The sequence below is a fragment of the Perna viridis genome, chromosome 1 (genome assembly GCF_037379345.1).
Source record: "Perna viridis isolate PV_CMFRI_1.1 ecotype Kerala chromosome 1, ASM3737934v1, whole genome shotgun sequence".
NCBI classification, from domain to species: Eukaryota; Metazoa; Mollusca; class Bivalvia; order Mytilida; family Mytilidae; genus Perna; species Perna viridis.
This window is the reverse complement of record NC_142445.1, coordinates 34,974,147-34,994,555: the sequence shown is the minus strand read 5'-3', so window position 1 is coordinate 34,994,555 and position 20,409 is coordinate 34,974,147. Positions and strand designations below refer to the sequence as shown.

The 20,409-nt window shown below is 30.4% G+C and overlaps 1 protein-coding gene across 1 annotated transcript in view; it reads left to right on the top strand.

Annotated features, from left to right (window-relative positions):
- The window catches only part of LOC148628503 (nucleolar protein 10-like), a 71,666-nt gene that overhangs the window by 7,224 nt on the left and 44,033 nt on the right, over positions 1-20,409 (top strand). Inside the window, exons 2-13 of the mRNA XM_088588668.1 lie at positions 3,150-3,195; positions 5,803-5,901; positions 6,210-6,325; positions 7,750-7,886; positions 8,120-8,185; positions 10,021-10,081; positions 11,334-11,419; positions 11,726-11,804; positions 12,594-12,743; positions 12,981-13,100; positions 13,803-13,881; positions 14,919-15,145. Coding sequence (XP_088444794.1) covers positions 3,150-3,195; positions 5,803-5,901; positions 6,210-6,325; positions 7,750-7,886; positions 8,120-8,185; positions 10,021-10,081; positions 11,334-11,419; positions 11,726-11,804; positions 12,594-12,743; positions 12,981-13,100; positions 13,803-13,881; positions 14,919-15,145 — 1,266 coding nt within the window. The remainder of the gene's footprint in view (positions 1-3,149; positions 3,196-5,802; positions 5,902-6,209; positions 6,326-7,749; positions 7,887-8,119; positions 8,186-10,020; positions 10,082-11,333; positions 11,420-11,725; positions 11,805-12,593; positions 12,744-12,980; positions 13,101-13,802; positions 13,882-14,918; positions 15,146-20,409) is intronic.

Genomic DNA, 20,409 nt, shown 5'->3' with positions numbered 1-20,409 from the left:
CTTTTTTAGCATCAGTGCATTGTTGAGTCCACCATGGACAGTTTACCTTTTCATGAACACTGCCATTGGTTTTTGGTATTGCAACATCTGCTATATTTGTAATTGCTTGACTTAAGTTTTGATTAAAGAAATCAATGTTTTGACTAATGATGCCATTAGGATCGACATCTTGACATAAAGTTGAAAAAAGTTGCCAATCTGCTTTATGAAATTGCCAATGTTTGGCTGTGCAGATATTTGTCTTGATAGGTTTGGCATATAAAGTGGTCAAAATAGGAAAATGATCTGAACCTATGGAGTCAGAATGCACATAAAAAGATGAATTGTTCGCCAAAAGAGATGTTAAGCTTAAATCAATATGTGAAGGTGAACCATCATGGCAGCGGTGTGTGCCTGTACCGTCATTCAAAACTATAAAATTATTATGTTCAATAAAATTTTCTAAAATTTTACCATTTTTATCGGTTGATGTTGACCCCCATAACGAGGATTTGGAATTAAAATCTCCAACAATGACAGTATTGTCTTTAGCCTTATCAATAACATTTGCATAATCTTCTAATTTAAGATCTTGATCTGGGGGTCTATAAATATTAATAATATTGATAATTTTATCTTGACAGTTAACTGCAATACCAATGGATTCTATAAAATTTGTGCTAAGAGGCAGTTGAGTAAAATTTAAATCTTTTGCTACTTATATGGCAACACCGCCGCCTTTTTGTTTTATTTTAACCTTGTTTTTACCCTTAATTATTTTAGTAGCAACTCTGTTTTTAATAACAGGTTGATGATAGCCTTGTAATTTAACTCATTTTTTATCAACAAAATGGGTTTCTTGTATACATATGACGTGAGGTTTGTCATTTTTATCAAAATAATGTTTAAGTTGTAGAGAATTAGCCAACAATGAGTGGGCATTCCATTGAAGAATTAGCCCACAATGAGCGGGCATTCCATTGAAGAATTAGCCAACAATGAGTGGGCATTCCATTGAAGAATTTTTAGACCCATTGATCATTAAAGAAATTTATATTAAAAATAATTTGTTAAAACAAAATACAAAAAACATGCACAAAGGTGCTTACTGCTGTAGCTGAATTTTGACACCCATATTTTGCAAAAAGGTTACTAAAACTTGCACAAGGGATTTGTCTATACCAGAATCTTCTATTTCAAGTAACTGCGTAATTAACTGTTGGCAGTGATCAGATGTTGATTTTTTTGTGCTATCTTTTGTAATAAGCTTTCTGCTTTTTACAGTTTTTCTGCCTGCTTTGGTGTAGTTTTTACAGGGGACTTACATGGCAAAATAAGTTGTGGTGTTTGAAAAAATTTAACCATATTTTGCATGGAACCACTACTGGTATTAAGGTTACTGTGACAGTTATTGATGTCAACGTTTTGTGATTGAGTTTGATTAATTCCCTGAGGCTGTTCGCTTTGTTGTAATGAAGTGACAGGTGTTATTTTTTACAGCCTCGGCATAAGATTGATTTTTATTGTCATTAATTACCACTATTTCTGGTGAGATAGGAAGTAGTCTTCCTGTGGTGTCCCCTGTGGTGGGTTTTATGACTTCGGTGTTGTTTTTAGGTTGGCTTTTAGATTTAGTCTTTTTGACTCCTGGGTCAAAATTTAAATAATCAACATACATGTATTGTAAAACCAGTTTATGGTCTTGTTGTACAGAATTTTGGATTAGGTTTATAAGGGCTGAGTGTGTAATCTTGAAAATGTCCTAATGGTATAGTGGACAAATCCTTGTGCTTGTAATCCAGACTAGCCAAAATAAAGTTTGGATTACTGCTCATTTTAAGTTTAATGTCAACCCCATTTTGTCTCAACAAGTTTTCTTCTTGTTTTAAGTTTAAAAATTTTACCTGAATGGGATTCCAAATGGCTTTAATTATTCTTTTAGGAGAGTTAATTTTATCACCTTGAAGTGTGGTGCGAGTTTGAACTTTATTTTTATGACCCTTATCATATTTGGAAAAGTTTACCGTAAATGAACCTAATTTATTTAAAGAGAAGAGTTTTGATCTTATTGTTGCTGAAAGGACATGTTGCAAGAAACTCTTTTTTAGAGGCTTGATAGATGTTGCCTCTTTGTTTATATCTCCCAGTGCCAAAACAAGGAGATAGTGCAAAGTTTGCACTGACAAAAATTAAATTTCTTAGCCTTTGAGCTTAGAATTATTGTTTCTTCCTCTGGGAAGAAGTTCAAACTTTTTTTTATTGTGGCTGTCGAAATTGGTAGGCATTTCTGGTGAAGTGCCTGTTGGGCTTCTGTCTTTTCTTTTAAGACTAGCCATAATCAATAATCAATTAATAAAGATTTGATCAAACCTCCTGTTTTGAAAGAACAAAAAATATAAATCAAAGTAATTGTTATTTACAGAGGATATTTATTTTATGTTTTAAGACAAAATAAAAACAAATTTTAAAACAAAATTATAGCGGTTTTTTACTTTTATATATAAATTTAAAATTAAAAGATATATGGGGGTGGTATGAACTTAGTCTAAAAACTACAAATTATATAATAAAAATAAAAAAGTACACAGTGCAAACAAAACTTAATTACGAACGAACCCAACAGGAGTGGCAACCTGACACGACTAATCGGTAAAATAAGGATATATATAAGTTATATTTTAAAAGTACTTAAAAGCAGAAATGTCTCGAGTCAACTTGAGGCTTTTTTCGGCAGTCAAAAACGACCGGCTGAAGTTGCGTGAGAACCCTGGTATTATCTTTTGTGATCAAACGATTGATAAATTGTTGTTATTTTAAAGGATTATTATCGATGCACATATCAGGGATGCCATGTTAACAACAATAAAATGTATTTCACTCCTGGTTGACCAGGTAATTACCAAGCTTGAGGTCATAAACTTGTCAGAGTGTAAGGCCGAGTGACGATTGACAGTTTTTAACAACAGTTTTATTTAAGGTGACGGAAATTGTACAGTACAATTCTGTAATTCACCATAGTTTTATGAATTTTTCTTGTACTTGTGCCATAAAAATACTCTTTTTTTTCCTTTGACTTCAAATAAAGTTTATATGTACATGTACTGTACATACAATTTAGATGTACCTGTATAAATCATATTGGTAATATTATCTTTAATTATTTATTTTAGTGGCTTTCTGACAGAAAGAAAAGATCTTTACAGAAGCAAGATGCGGGTAGGTTGACTATCAATTATTCAGGCATGTGATGATGTTGAAATGTACATGTCCTTCATGTACAATGTACATGAATATTAAGAGGTACATGCAGTTGAGTACAGTATCACTACACATGTATGTGTACAGTGTACATGACATACATAAATCTTTTAACAGTTTTTTGCTGAATTGTACTTTTGGAGTGTGGTTTTAATTTGATTTTATTTTCAGGTCTCCAAATTCCTTAGTATCAATACTTTTTCTATGTTTTGGTAATTTTTAGCATGATCTTACTTTTGACACAGGAACCTTTCGTGCTTATTTTCTGAGCAGCCTCACATTTTGTACATGTACATGTACCATGCCAAAGTAAATGCTGATCCTGCACAGAAAATTAGCACAAAAGCATCTCTGAGCCTGCGTCATTCATTAAAAACCTGTGGGTGGCCTTGGGCTGACATTTTCATTCCAGTAGGGTTGTTGTCTCTTTAAAATATGCACCATACATGTACCTATTTTCGTTATATTTCAAAGGAATTTGAGTTGTAGTAGTTTTTCACTCTCATACTGGTGAATGACCAGTAAGTACTGTAATATATTGGTTTGGACCAGATACATGTTATAATCTTGGATTTTGTATTCAAAGTTCAACTGAAAAAAAAATGAAATATACTTCCTGTATCTATAGAACTGTTATAACAAACATGCTTCACTATATTATTTTCTTGTTTTTTCCTCCTTTTTAAAAGTTGCATTGAAAGCAATACTTTGTAACATCATTTGACAGGTAAATGTTGTAACATCTTGTAAATCTTTTTTGTTTGGGTGAAGTCATCTTTTTATTTAGAAATATAGCAATAAGTCTTTTTAGTGGGTCAGCTAAATTTTTCACTGTGTATTGGGGCCAGAAATGGGCATCAAGATTATACCCCTTTGACTACATATACATGTATGACAGTTTGATAAGTTGGTCTCTATTTTATTATTGTATGCCCTTCTTTTAAGAAGGAACATATTATAGTATATGGATGTCTGACCATCTGTCTGTACACACTTCTTACAATTATTACTCAAAAATGCTGAACCAATTTTTATTAAACATTAGTTAATTGTTTCTATTGACTGATGTTATCACTCTATCGATGTAAATAAACTTCCAATTTTATCATTTTTGGAAAGTTGGACTTTTTTTGTTAAAAAAAAGAGAGATTTTCTGTTTTCAGACTATTGTTCAAAAATCTGTTCAGCAGTTTCAATGAAACTTTTGTGGTTTGTTTATTTTTATTTCATTTGATTATTGAGAGATCTCTTTTAATTTTGATAAATTTCTGATTTTTCATTTTTGAGTTGAATATGGGAATTTATTCATAAAAAGGGGGTAGGGAGATCAACCATAATTGCATAATAATTTGAAAATGCTTTAAGCAATTTCTTTGAAACTTTGAGAATACATATAGTTTATCTCTACTATTGTAAACTTTAGTTTGATTTTGAGATATTTTGGAATTTACATTTTTGAGTTAAGGAACTTAATTCATACAAATATGATGCAGTGTCCTGTTTTTTTTACTTAAACACTTAATTCATATAATTATGAAGCAGTTTCCTGTTTTGTGGACTTAAAAATACTTCCACCAAAAACCGACACATTGTGAATTGTTCATTTCTTTTGATCTAGACTATTGATTTTTTAATATCATACCCAACAGATACAGGAACTCAACTCTGGGATCTATAGAAAGCATTTTATCAGTCAGTCTGTTTGTCTACTAATGTCATCTTTTAAAAGTTTTATTGAAAATACATGTATTTAAGTTATTTGACCACTTCAATTCTAGGTAAAATATTATCTTGTGTCAAACATTTAATCACAAACAAAATTGAGAACTGTATCAAGCTTGAATTTTATGTCCACACATGAAGGCACACCTTGTTGCCTTAATTTGAATAAGTGTAATGGATTTTATTAGTCCCCTACTGGCTTTAGACAAAGGAGACTTTTAGATTGGCAATCTGTCCATCTGTCTGTCAGTCGGTGAAAAAAATGAAGTTTACACACTTTTTTTCTAAATGCTTGCAGATATTGAGCTGATTTTTGGTATGTGAGTACCTTGGTGAGTTACAGATCAAGCTTATATTTTCTTCCGTTTTGCTGATTTTTTTCCCAAAGTTTCCAAATCAAGGTCATTTCCCCTGTTTGTCATTTATACTTGATGATCCAATGTAGTATTTGGGTCAGTGATATAAATGGTAGGGGACTATGTATTGTTTTGCAAACTCTCAGAATGCTTGTTTTTTTGTTGTTTCACAAGTTCCAAACAAATACATGAATGACTGTGTTTAACATTTGCTTTCAAAGTGATTTGATGCTTTCATTACGTCATATTTCCAAAGAGCTCAAAATGGAAGTAAAAACTTCATATAATCTTCTAAATATTATATACATGTACATACCGGTATACTGGTATTAGGATAATGGGAAACAATGCAAAGGTATTGTCATTTTACTGAAGTTGCCATATATTCCTTTAAAAATGTTTCCTAAGTGGTGCAGTTGTATTTTTATGTGGACTCACAATGTTATGTTCCTAAGAAATATCACACAATTTTGTTTTTGGTTTTCAGACGTACAAAGAAGGATTGAGTTGTTGCAGGATTTTGAGATGCCCACAGTTAGCCATTGTGTTAGATACACAAAAGATGGCCAGTATATATGTGCAGCAGGTAAAGATCTTTAAACATGATTATTTAATGCTGCTATTTTTTGTGAAAAAAAGGGGAAATAATGACTTGCATATTAAAAAAAAACATTAGTAGATAAGGCATTTAGTTTGAAGCAATGGTAACACAGAATTTCACTTTTTATTACCTTAATTCAGGGTTATCCTTTCTGGTTTATCAGGAAATACGACTTCTTATGAGGCATTAATGTGGACACCTTGGCAAATGTCTATTATTTACAAGCACTACAGGTACATGTATGTGTAGTAGGACTGATCATTGCTCTTATGTATTTCATCATTTTTTAAAAGGAACCTACAAGCCAAGAGTGAGATGTTATGATGTTTCACAGATGTCCCTGAAGTTTGAGAGGGGGTTAGATGCTGATGTTGTCAAGTTCATGTTCCTCTCTGATGATTATTCAAAGGTATGTTAAAATCCAAGTACTTGTGTACTAAGTTAATGAATATAGAACGAGAAACCTACCGGTACACAAAATCTCACTATTGCAGCATCTACAATAACAGAGAGCAGGAAGGGTTCATGTATAGGTACATGTAATTAAAAGTAAAGTGAAAGAACCACCTATATTCTTGTCTGAGTGTAGTCATCATCCACCAATATTATACAGTACTCTGAAAATGTTGTTGAAGTTTATTAACTTTATATGAATATATACATATAGGATACTTATACATAATGAATGTAAGTTGAATATTGCAAAATATCAACTTTAGTTACATGTAATTAATCTCAACATTATAAAAAATGAGCCTTTGTGTGTTTGTTATGATAGTAAAATTAAATAACACGAGTTGATAATTTGCAACATTCAGATTTCACGAGTTACAAAACCTTGTTCTCTATAATTACTCTTGAGTGTTTTAGATCATCTGTCTATGATGTCACCAGTTGTTATGGGAGAACAATGTAAGAAACGTCCCAATGTTATTTTCTGTGAATCAAATTTTATTGACAGTGCATCACAGTCACACAAGAACAAATATGCAGACTTAAACATCGTGTAAACATCAGTAGCTTCTTAAATTGGATAATTTTAATTTGGAAGCATGATAAAATTGACACAGAATGTATGAAATGGCTTATAAAACAAAATCGAAAGTCAGGAAAATCCGATGTTTTCGGTTTTGGTTGTAACTCAAATTTCACAATTTATCATTTAAAAACATACTTTTAAGAAAGAAAATTGTAAGAAACAATCAAAGTAAGTATCAGAATAATAATTTTCAGCTGTAAAAGCATTTGATAAGGAGAGTTTGACAAAAAAGGAATTAGTTACTTTTAGGTTTTTAGTTGTTTCATATTAATTTCTGACCATGCTTTATAAGAAGGAAATATTGTACAACCTTTGTTTGAAACATGTAATTAAGTCATTTGAACATGATTTGAAGAAAATATCACTAAAAATTTAATACTTAAAGATGATTAGATAAAATTTCTTTCAGTAACATTTCACTTCTGGTTTGTTTACATTACACAATGTCTTTTCACATACCAAAATCTCTAATTTCGTGGCCAATTTTTATATATTGATGTATAATACACATCCCCATGTTCTGGAAATAATTTATATGTACAAATTTGCACATAATACACACCAAAATATGGTAATTTTTCATATCACTAGTTCATATCACATCATCCCATGATGTGATATTGCAGTATATCTATCTATCCAATATGTAGATTAAACAACCAAATCAAAGAGAAATTGAAAATTCAATGAAATACAAAAGGTATATTCAACATAAATAAAGTGTATTGTTAGTTTGAATTTACTTGCTATTTTTTATATTATCATATTGTAAAAGAAAGTGATTCTTTTTGCAGATTTTGTTTTTACAAAATGATAGATATATAGAACTTCACTCACAGTTTGGACGATATTACAGATTAAGAATACCTAAATATGGGCGTGATATGGCCTACCACCCATCTAGTTGTGACCTATATGTTGCAGGAGTTAGGTATTTAACAATTGGTTTCTAAAATCTATTAATTTTTGATAGATTTTTTTCAAGGATGTAGAAATGTATTTGTGTGTTTACATGTATGTTAGATCATTATATGATTTTTAAATAGTTTTATTGACACACATTTTTATTGAAAAATACCAATGGAAATATTTTCAGTTTTATATTATATGTAGATCTGTAAACTAAAACCCTTGATAAATGTACTTATAATTTTCATTTTTTAGTCCTGAAGTTTACAGACTGAATTTAGAACAGGGAAGATTCCTAAATCCTTTGTCAACTGATTCAAGGTTGGTATTACATTTTCTACTTTACTAAAAACAATTTGTCAGAAGTTCTTAATTCTTAATCAGAAATAAATTTTTACATTAAAGATAATGAAGTAAGATGTACATGTATCTATTAAGCAAAGAAAATGAAATACATGTATGTCTGTTTAAAGTTACATTGGATAAAAAAATAGGGTAGGTAGGTAAAATCATTTTATTATTTTTTTTAATTATTTAATTTACATGTACATTATGGGAGGATTTCTTGGTGTTGTTAGTGCTCAACTAAAAAAATGACAGTTATGAGGCATTTCATAAAAAAATACCAATTAAATGTGCTAGGGTAGGCAGGGTAGCCTTTTAAAAAAACTACTTGTATAATCAGTCCTTGTACAATTTTCTGTGTTTTATTGGAGTATCTATATATATGAGAGATATGCTGTTTTAACTTTAGCAATATGTCATTTTATGGATTAATTACATGGTTTAGTGTAAAATAAGTTCATACCCACTTTCATTCATATTGAAGTTTCTGCAATTGTTTTTAATATTTGATGACCCCCTGTGCTTTAGTTTATGAAATCATTTAATTTGATTGTAATAAGCCTTTTGATTGGATGGTTCTCTTTAGGCAATGTGAATTATAATACATATAATAACTTGCTAGTGTGACATCATTAACATTGATTGGTCCACTGTTTGCAATTCAAATAATCTTTAAATAACTTGCATAACCACCTTTGGTATGGCTTATGCATGAATGGCCCCAAAGTTGGTTATGTACCCATAACTTGGCCTTAAACTGTGAATAATCCTTTAATATATAGAACAAGACATTTTTCAAAAATATCAGATTGTTATGCTGAATTTTAGTGTTTTAAGGGTTTATGAATTGTGATCCACTATTTGATAAAATTTCACATGATCATGAGTACACTTAAGAAAAGCTATGACTTTTTTAAGGATTAATATTGATGAAGAAAAAAGGTTTATTGGCAATAATAAAATTTGAAAAAAAAACTTCAATATTATGAAACTTATTTATTAGACATAAAAAAGAGATATTTATTTTGAATCAGTTTTTTCCCTTTCCTCTTTCCTTCATAGATTTTGTTATTAATCATATAATTAACTTAGAATGGTTCTATGATGTCTGTAATTATAGTCAATATAATGAAAACATGCCTGAACCATTTACATGTACTGGTACTGTAGTATAGTTCTTGTTCCTGGTGGCAAATCTAGCCTTATATGGAGATGTAGGATCTTTATGGACCTCCAGAAAACAAATGGGTATAAATGCATTGAAATAAGAAGCTGTCACAGGGTATGACGTTAACATATCATTGACGTTGTCTTATCAAACAAGCAGATGAAAATTTTATTTGCCCAAATTGAAATTTACATTGTCCTGCAACAAATGAATGTTGAAAAATAAATGAGAATTGGTTGTCCTCTGGGCAAGTATAATTGATCTTTCATTTGTCCGAATGGTAGTTTCACTTGTCCCAAGCAATAGGACAACCTTTAACGTCATTCCCTGTGTCATACACCTTAAAGCAGTCATATGCCACTGAAATCATGTAAAGTAATATTTTTACAATTAGTAGATGATGTACAGTCAAATATGTCTGAAGTGATCATCCAAGGGACACAGTGGTCTTTATTATAGATGAATTTTAAATGAAATGCACTGCTTGGAATATGCATGTATGTATAGTAAGACACACTTGTTACTGCTAAATACAAGTGGTCACTGAGACATATTTAACCATATATGCTCATATTGTTATGATTAGTTAAACTTATGTTGTTGTTTTAATGTTTGTGTAATTTTATATTTTGTTTTTTTCCAGTGAAGTAAAATGTTGCGAGTTGAATCAACACCACCATTTGTTAGCTTGTGGAACTTCCTCTGTAAGCATTTGTAGCATCTCAAAATACAAATACTATCTAATAGCCAAGATTTAATTAAAAAAAAATCTCAATATAAGTCCTTATGTTCTTTCTTATCTCTCTTATAATCTGATTTGAAAAAGAAAATTGAGAAAGGTCTTAAGGAAGTACACCTGGACTGAGGGACACAACTCTTACAGATCATTGGAACATTTGTATTCAGCTTTTACATCAATCTCATGTCAGCATTAAAATAACTTGGACTTATTTCATTCTGTTTCAAATGAAAGCTTGATAGGCTTTGGTGAAGTTGAATATGACTGATTTCAAGAGTTATGTCCCCTACCCTAGGTTGACCTCCTTAATTAGTATATCTCATTCAAAGTCTTGTTGCCACTTCCTGGTTCATTGTGCTAGCTTATAGGCTCTAGGTTATACAGGATGTGAACAAAATTGTATAAGCTTTGCAAAAGTGAGAGTGGGGAAATGCTATCAGATCAATGTGGGGTCTGGAAGTTGGTCCAGCAGCTAGTTTGTCATACTCTGAAACAGCTATTTGATCAGGTTTCCTTCCTTAAGGCTGGCTTCCATTGCTTTACCACTAATAACAGAGGAACAGCATTATTGAGAGGTCGTGTGAGATTGGCAAGGCTAGTCAAAACTGTAGTAAACCCAAATAATCTTACCCTGAGGGGAGTGGGGGCATGAGATTGAATCCTTATAAAAGTATACCAGAAGACAATGTGTCAAATTTTTTCGTAAAAAAATAAGATGAAGCTTGAGCTTTGTATTTTTGTATATATGTATTTGTATGGTCTAATGTTGGGTAATTTGATAACTTGATTGTTGCATAAGTGACATTGATTTATCAAATTTTATTAGTGTAATGAAATTTTACTTGATATGGGAAATAACATTTTTGGTTTTCACTCATAGACTTTTATGAACCAAAATGTTACAATACTTTGTTATTGATCATGTTTATTTTATTTGATGTTATTAGTTGACACACCATTTGAATAGTAATTTGTTGAATTTGAAATATTTTTTTTTTAATTGATTATATATATATAAAGGATAATTGATTAGTATCTAATTCTTTATAAGCAAAATATGATCTCATATGCATGGAAAAATTTTGCCTACACATTTAATCTGCTTTCTTTATGTCATCATTTTTTTTTGTTTTAGAGTCATGTGAATTAACATTTAAAAAAAAAGAAATTTGTGTATCATGTGCATTACTACAGCTATTAAATATTTAATATTTCAGGGCCATGTAGAATGTTTTGATCCTAGATCAAGGAACAGAGTTGGCAAATTGGACACTGTCCTTAGTAAGCACATAGAGGATCTAGAGTAAGTGTATCATAATACTAATTTCTAGGAAGATGTACAATTGAATGTTTTCATTGCATTGAATGAAAAATGTTATTCAATAATTTTCAGTTATTTGGGAGAATTTTACTTTGAAAATCAAATGAAACTTACTTCACTTGAAATTCATACTGTTTGTTTGTTTTTCATAAGAAGCCATTTTCTTGAGCTTCATGAACTTCAGTTTTTCAGATAGCTTTATCAACCAGAGTAAAAAAAATCATGAAGAACAATTTTATTATGGTAATGTTATTGTTAATTACATGCATTTGTTTGTATTCATTTCAGTATATCAGTGGTTCCTGAAGTCACAGCTTTAAAGTTTAGGGATGCTCTCACAATGGCTGTGGGAACCAGTACAGGTCATGTAAGTATTTCTGAATAAACCAAACATCTTAGTCCCTTTTGGTCAGTTTCAGTGTTTCTTTCCTCTGTAAACCAACCACCTGCTAAAATGGAACAAAAACTTAAGTCAAAAATGGGTCCAATTTATATTTATTCAGGTTTCAAGGTATTACCTGTAGTCTGATATATACCATAGAGTATCAAATATAAAACATTGGATATTTAGAGTGTACCATTTTTTAAGTCGAAGAATAATAATTCAATATTATAATTTTCTTGAATTTAAAATAATTTAATAATATTACTTCAAACATCGTCTTATAAAAACTTCATAGTTTTTGAAATATTGATTATGAATATAAAATAATTAATAGACTGCCCTATGGTGTAAGGGTTTCTCTTTGATTCATTGAAGATCCATGCATAGCCTTGAGCTGACATTTTTCATTCCTATTGGGTTGTTGTCTCTCACATATTCACCATATCCATTCTGGTTATAATCATATTTCCATTTGCATATATCCTAAATGTCACAGTTGAAGGTGACTAGCATGTTACTCTGAGTTAGGGGTATATAGATATCTTGATGTCTGTCTGTCTGTTCATTTGTTTATTGAAGTCCATTTTTAAGATGATAACTGAAGAATTGTTCAACCATATCTTAGTCTATATCAATAAGAGTTTGGCCACAAAGCATAGGTCAGGTTAGATGATCCTTTGTTTCTGTTTACAACCTTCTTCAAAAGAAATTTAGAATGTGGTTGTTTCACCAGATCGGTGGTCTTTGAATATTGAGTTTTTTTCTTCACAGGTTTTACTATATGACTTACGGTCAGACAAACCCCTGTTAATCAAAGACCATCAGTATGAACTACCAATCAAAAATATAGAATTCCATAACTCCTTGGATCTTGTGATGTCCATGGACTCTAAAATACTCAAACTTTGGAACAGAAATGATGTAAGTGTAATTACTATTATATAATAAGGTATTATGGTTTGTTTGATTTTCGTACAGGTTTTTCTTCAAGCAACCACTGAAATAGAAGTAAGTGTCAGTATTTTGAAAGTATTTTTAAGATCTTTGAGGTCACACTGATAAATCACACTTTTCATGTAATTAATTGCCGTTCTTTTTCTTAGAAGCATAATAAGCACATATGTTAGTGTTTAAGATGTGTACAAATGTGTTTTTCAGGGTAAGGCCTACACTGCAGTGGAACCGGGTCCAGATCTAAATGATTTATGTGTGGTCCCTGATTCTGGATTATTCTTCTTGGCCAATGAGGCTCCTAAAGTATTATCATATTATATTCCTGTAAGTATTTTTAAAGTTTATTTAAATCTATTTATTCAGATATAATAATCTGAAATGGTTTAGATAGCTATGTCTATTTACATCTATATTCTTTCTGTATTTTAAAATTCAGTTTTAATGTACTAAAACTTATAGTACATTTACTTGTATCAAGACTTCATACATTGACTTGATATGTATTGAACCAGGGTAATTTTAGAAAAATAACCTCTTATTACTTTAGTTGTATAATAAAGGGTGTACATTAATAAATAAAAGAATATTTAAACAAATATTTTACATGCCATGCTATTTTTGTTTAGCCTTTTCAAAAAATTGCATTATGCTTCATATTTCACTTAACCATTCATAGAGCTGTATAAAGTGTAATTAAAAAAAAAGCAAGTGTCATTATTTTTAAAGTGTTAGGTTGAAAGAGTTTCACATTCAAATTTATCATGTCACATTAAAAATCAAGTATTACTGAATTTTGAACTATTGTTGAGGTCAGAAACATCTTAGGTTCAATTGGTCTTAAATATAATTTTAGAATAGCCCCAAAGTGAAGAAAATTTCATCTTGTTTTCATATACATGTACTATGCTAGTACAAAATAAACAAACCATTTTTATATTTGTCAGGAATATCTTGATAAGAACCCACATTATGAGTATTTTACAAACATTTCATATTGCTTACCTGAATGAAATTTTATAATTTTAGTCCATAGGTACTGCACCGAAATGGTGTTCATTCTTAGATAATTTAACAGAAGAATTAGAGGAAAGTTCAGGAACCATTGGTAAGTGAATATTATTTATAACATACAAATTTTCTCTGACTCTCACTAATGAGCTAACTTACGGTTATTTATGTTCACATTTGATTATAACTACTTGTTTATATAGGAACTTTTGGCAACTGAAATTATTACACTTAAAAAAAAAGTTAATTTCAGTCTTCGAAATTGACCACCGGCTTGGCAGACATGGCTGATAAAATGCATATTGGTTTGCAGAATTCGGTTAACATGCCAATGATTACTATAAAAGTTAATTACAATTTTTTGAGCTTGAGCTTGTTGTCAGAAATTTATATGGCAAAGATCAAGACTTTCTCATGAGGTACAAATTTTCATGTTTTTTTTTTGGTAAGACTAAATCATGAATTCCTATTCTCAACAAATTTTCATGAAGATCTATGATTAGCTAAATCCATGAAATATAAAATACACAATGTTGAATCCCTCTCTTTGATAAAGATTTTGTTAAAACAAAAACATTTTGTAAAAAACTGCCAAATTATTTCATGAAAATTCAGATGAGAACTAAGTCCCTAACACCAAGGGTACAAGAAATAATTGAAATGTTGTCTTTGTGTGTCTTCTTTTTCACACCTTTTAAGTCTATTTGGATAAATTTGTCAACTTTAAACTTATTTCTTGCCTCTTTTTCCCTGTAATTGATGTATAAATCATAGGATTTTGTGTTCACGTTTGTGAATCATCTCAGCAACATTTTTCTTTAAAATTTTGGCTCTTAAGTCATTTATAGAAAATCATTATTCAGTTTATTATCACCTTTTCTGATACTGTGAACTGGGAAATTTTTTTCATGACTTCAGTGATCAATCTACTTTTGCACAGATTTAAATTTGTGATCTTTCCTCGCATTATATTATAAAGGTCTTCGAAAAAAAATATTCACAACATCTTTATTTTTACCCTACAATTTTGCAGTGAAAATAACGAAAATAAAACTGTCATGAAAATTTCATGGTCTACAGTAGTAATAGTATGTACCGTTACATTTTCTAACAATAATTAATCTCCTTTTGCAGTGTATGATGACTACAAGTTCTTGACAAGAAGAGAGCTTGAAGAATTAGGGCTGGCCCACTTGATAGGGTCTAACTTACTACGGGCATATATGCATGGTTTCTTCATTGATATGAGACTATATCATAAGGCCAAGTCTATTGCAGAACCTTTTGCTTTTGAACAATACAGAAAGACGAAAATAAGAGAGAAAATTGAACAGGAAAGAGAAAACAGAGTTAAATTAAAGGTAGGGTTTGTTTTTTGGTTCAATTATATTACTTTTTAAAAATTGTATATTTTGCATTAAAAGTAATGAATACCTGTATACTTGTTTGTTGTAAAAAGTGACAAAATGTCAGTTTTGAAATGACAAAATCATGCATTAAATGTACTTTGAAAGGAAAATGTTATTAACAATTGATACATAGTATGTATAGTTCATTTAAAATAGCTTAATAATTGGAAAAAAAGAAAAGCTCTGGAATGTATAGAGTAGCTTCTCTTTGAACGTATCACGATTCAAAGAACACTGTTTTAAAGCATACAAGTCATTAAACTCCTTGTATTAATTCCAATTTCCCCGATCTCTTATTTATCCAAAACTATTTTTATTAGCTTTATTCTGCATTTTCATTCTAATTACTTTTCCAACTTATTGTGAAGTTTAATTTTATTGTATCCTTGAGGTTTGCTTATCAATTTGTACCTAGATTTCCCAGGAGCAATCTTCTGTGCATGACAATGCATAGATTACTCAAGATCATGTCATTAATTATACTTTTTGGATCCCAAGTTTTTTTGGACTCTGCTTTGTCTGTTTCAATACAGTTAGGTTCATACTGATGTGCATGAAGGGTTTTAAGTCTTTTGCACATAAGACTTTTCCTTTCTATAATCAATTAAGGTTCCTATATCTCTTTGTCACTTTACATTATAGCATATAACCTTTAAAGATAATTCCAATCATTACATTGTGCATATTTAATGTCAAAACTTCATGAATGTAACTTATACATGCAATGGACCAGATTCAGCAGGATAAAATCATGTTTTTTTTTCGTTTTTTTTTCAAAATAAAAGAAGATTCACCTGATTGTTTGAATCTCAGAATTAAAACCGAAGTTCTACTCAACATTTGCTTTATATGCTGACATTATTATGCACTTAAATGCATTTATTATGACAAAAAAATGATATGGTATTTTATTTTTACGAAAACAGATGTTTGAGTTCAAGTATAGTCATTTAAAAATGCTTGATAGAGAGTGTTGAGAGTTGAATTTCTTTTATTTTTAAGCTTTCTGTACTCCACAATAGAGTCATACTCATTATTCAAAATAGCAGGAAATAAATTATTCTCTTCAGCATAAAAACGTTGGTTGTTACTTTGTCTTAGTTCATAAAGATTTGGCATCAATTAGAAAAAAATCTTCTTTTGTCAAAATATTATTATAGCTCTTTTTTGTAAAATCTTTAGTTTTTAACTAGGATTTACTTTCATAACTTGACCAAAAAAATGTTAAAGTTTTTTTGAACAAATTTGTATTTAGATTTATTCTGTAACTTCAATCAATGATTCAGAAGAGTAGGGTTTAAACAAATCCTAAGGTACCCCATGTTTTGAATAATAATAAAAACCAGTTGCTTGTGTACTCAGTGCAAGGTCAAATTAAGTTAATCTTTGATTATCCCTGCCTTCATATTTAGATAATTGAATTATACCCTCAATTAATGAATGGTATATGTGAATCACTGTGTCCATATGTCTGCCCAAAAATTTGTCATTATTATCTTGGCTTCCAAGGGATAGATTGACTTCAAATTTGGTGTGTAGCTTTATATGGGTGGGATATACATTGACAGTGTTGTCTGATATCAACTTCCTGTATGTTTTTGGAAATACCTAGCAGGACAAAATATAAACCTTTCGAATTACTGATTTGTTCTGTGACTTAATATCAGGCAGTATTAAATGACTTTGTTTTGTATCTTAATAAATACAACTCATTATATTAGTGATTGTACATTTGAAACAGTTTCAGAAAAGACATATGTTGGTCCTTATTATAAGATAATTTTTGTTGCTTGAAGGTACATGTAATGTCATTATATTAGAAGATTCTTTAAACTGAACACATATTTCCCCCTTTCATTAATAAGAAGTCATTGGGTTTATGGTAAAATAAAATTCTAAATAATACAATGTATCGTTTCAGTTCCTCTGGCAACTTTGACAATAAATAACTTGCTTTTAGGCTCAAGAATCTTAATTATACAGAAATTGCTCATTTGTTGGTGCATTTTCAACACTGTGAATGGGTTTTTAAAATTGCAGCGAGTCAATAAACTGATTAAGACATGATTTGTCACACACTGGATGGAGAAATTGTGATTGAACTTCCAGCTGATACATTTTTAATCGCTTCTTCACACGTTATTTTAATTTAGATGTAGCCTTGAAAACCATTTTTGAAGTATTTTCTCCTTAAAAACCTGGTGTTTTTGAATTATATGTCTCAAAATACTTTCATTAAATAGTAAATGCTTTTTAGCTCACCTGGCCTTAGGCCATCTGAGCTATTGCCATCACTTGGCGTCCACCATTGTTGTCTGTTGTCATCGTCAAAAATTTCTGAAATACTGAATGGATTTGGATGAAAGTTGGTTGTTCATCAGAGTATCCTGCACAAAATGACTGTTTGGATTTTTGATCTGTTAAAAAACATGGCCGTCGTTACTAAAAATAGAACATAGGAGACAGACAGCAGATTTTTGCATATATCTCCAAAACAGTTAGGTTTAACCAAAGTCTGATGTATGGTAAAAGTATTTAGCATGATGAGATCTATTTGAAGTCAAAATTTGGTGAAAATCTGTTGACCTATGTTGGAGTTATTGCCCTTTTTTTCTGTTTTTGATGTTATTATTTTAAAAAATCTCCTCAGAAATTACTTTACAGAATTCAGTGAAAATTGTTATTCTTGTTTTATAGGGTATCCTTAACAAAATAATTGTTTGGATTTTTGGTCTGTTAAAAAACATGGCTGCCATTACTAAAAATAGAACATGGGGTCAGACAGCAGATTTTTGCATATACCCCCAAAACAGTTAGGTTTAACCAAATTTTGATATAGGGTAAAAGTATTCAACATGATGAAATCTATCTGTGGTTAAAGTTTTGGTGAAAATCTGTTGACCCATGTTGGAGTTATTGCGCTTTTTGGACATTTTTTGCTGTTTTTGATGTTATTACTTTAAAAAATCTCAGAAACTATTCTTCAAAGTTCAATGAAAGTTATCCTTGACAAAATGATCGTTTGGATTTTTGATTGGTTAAGAAACATGGCTGCCATTTCTAAAAATAAAACAATGGGGTCAGACTGCAGATTTTGACATACATCTCCAAATCTGTTAAGTTTAGCTAATAGCTTTCAATTGCTGAAATGATCCTTATTTTAATGCTTACAAAAGTCTCCAATGAATCAAATGGAGTCAAAATTATCGGACAACTCCTCGTTAAGAGTTATTACCCTTGAAAGGCAAAAATTAAACCTGGTGAGTGATTTAGGCTCCTGGGAGCCTCTTGTTGAGTGACCATTTTAAACTTTCAAATATATGTGAAGTTTTAAGTAGCAGTCTTTATAAAAAAAATCAGACAGAAGGTAATTCATGCATGTCAAAAACCCACCAAAGTCAGTTTTTCATCAGAAACAGCTACTGATCACATAATCAATCTTAGTTTTTCAGTCAGTTGTTGCTTTTGAGATGAAAATTATATAGATAATACATGAAATTGGCTTTTTTGCAAGAGTTATCATTCTTGATTTGGTTTCATTTTTTTTTATTTAAGTGGGAGATGAATGTGTGTTTTTTCTAAAAAAGTGTGAATTTAAATGCAGAAATGATTGTTGCTATGTTAATGTATAGCATATATAGACTGAAAAGCATCATTTGTTTGGTGGGGTTTTCTACACCATAAATCACTTTAGCATAGGCAGTGTCTGAATTTTATGTGGACTGGTACTTATTTTTTTCTTTATGCACAAGCCTGACTGGTAGACTACCTTAAATTATTACTACTTATTTTGAGAAAATGTATTGTTTTTTTCTTGCCTGTCAATCTGCCAGGAATTTTTTGTACCAGTATCTTGTTTTTTTTATCACATAGAAAAAAAAACACTTACAGTTATTTAAAATAGTGCAAAGATTTGCAGAACATAATCAGACTTTCCTGTTAAATTGGTTTTACATGAAGGAATGTTTTTTTATTGTGCAAAAATAAATACATTTTTTTTTGTCTTAATGAAGCAAACTTAATTGTTTTTAATTTAGGTATTGTAAATGTAGGTTTTTTAGTTAAAGGCATGAGTGTACCTTAAGTTCAGATACTGGATAAACCTTTTTTTTTTAATGCAGTCAAGTTCCTCTGTTCCTGATCTGTTACATGTTCATTTTAATGCATACCATGAAATTTTGCCATGTACTTGCATTGGACCTGTGCTTCGTTAAGTCAATTACTCTTAGCTGTAAGCTGTGGAAGATTTCCATTTCATGTCTTTTTAGTCAATTTAAATCACAGTCTTAATACCATTATGAGAAGGTTAATATAGTTGCATGACACAATTTTAAAGTAGTGCAGAGGCATTAAATGCAATTATACAGAATCGTTTAAGTAAATTGATGAGATATTTTTTTTTAGAAGTTGCCATTAAGGGGAATATTAGAAGATTTCAGACCATGCTTTTGTTATTATATTGTGTAAGGACTAAATGTATGCTCGTGGGTAAGTACTTGCTGGCATTCGCAGAGGTCTTTTGTAATATATAGATTTTTTTTCTGGTGAAGTTCATTGAAAATAAAACCCATTTTCTTTGATGAACAAGGTTTTAAAAATACTTTGTTTAAGAAGTCCAAATATCACAATAATAGGTATGGTGTAATGTCAAAGAGATAACAACCCTACTGGGATGAAAATGTCAGCCCAAGGCCACCCACTGGTCTTCAATGAATGAAAGGGAAACCGTCATACCACAGGGCAGGCTGCAGCTGGCCCAAAAACATCATTATATACAGATACAGTGAAAAGTATACATATACAGCTATATATTGAACATCTAGAAATTTCAAATTTCCAAACGAAGTTCTTTTTGTTTACTATAAATTACAGTGGTATGATTGGGAAATTGGTTACTTTTTTTTGTAGATAAGGGTATTCTTGTTTAAGCCTTGTGAAATTTTCTTTTCTGATCTAAGAGACAGAAAAATTCCTATTGATAGCCATGAGAGATTTCCTTATCCTTTGTGATGTTCACTTAATAAAATGTTTTATGACATCTTATAATTACAAAGTAATTTCGGTAATTACAAAATGAATTTTAAAAGTTAGGGAAACACTGTCAGAAAATGCAAGATTAGGAAAGGTCAGGCACACTTCACGTAGAATTTATAAATCTTTATATGTAAGACCTTCACAATTTTTCAGATGCAGAATAAATCATGCCTTTGTGACTC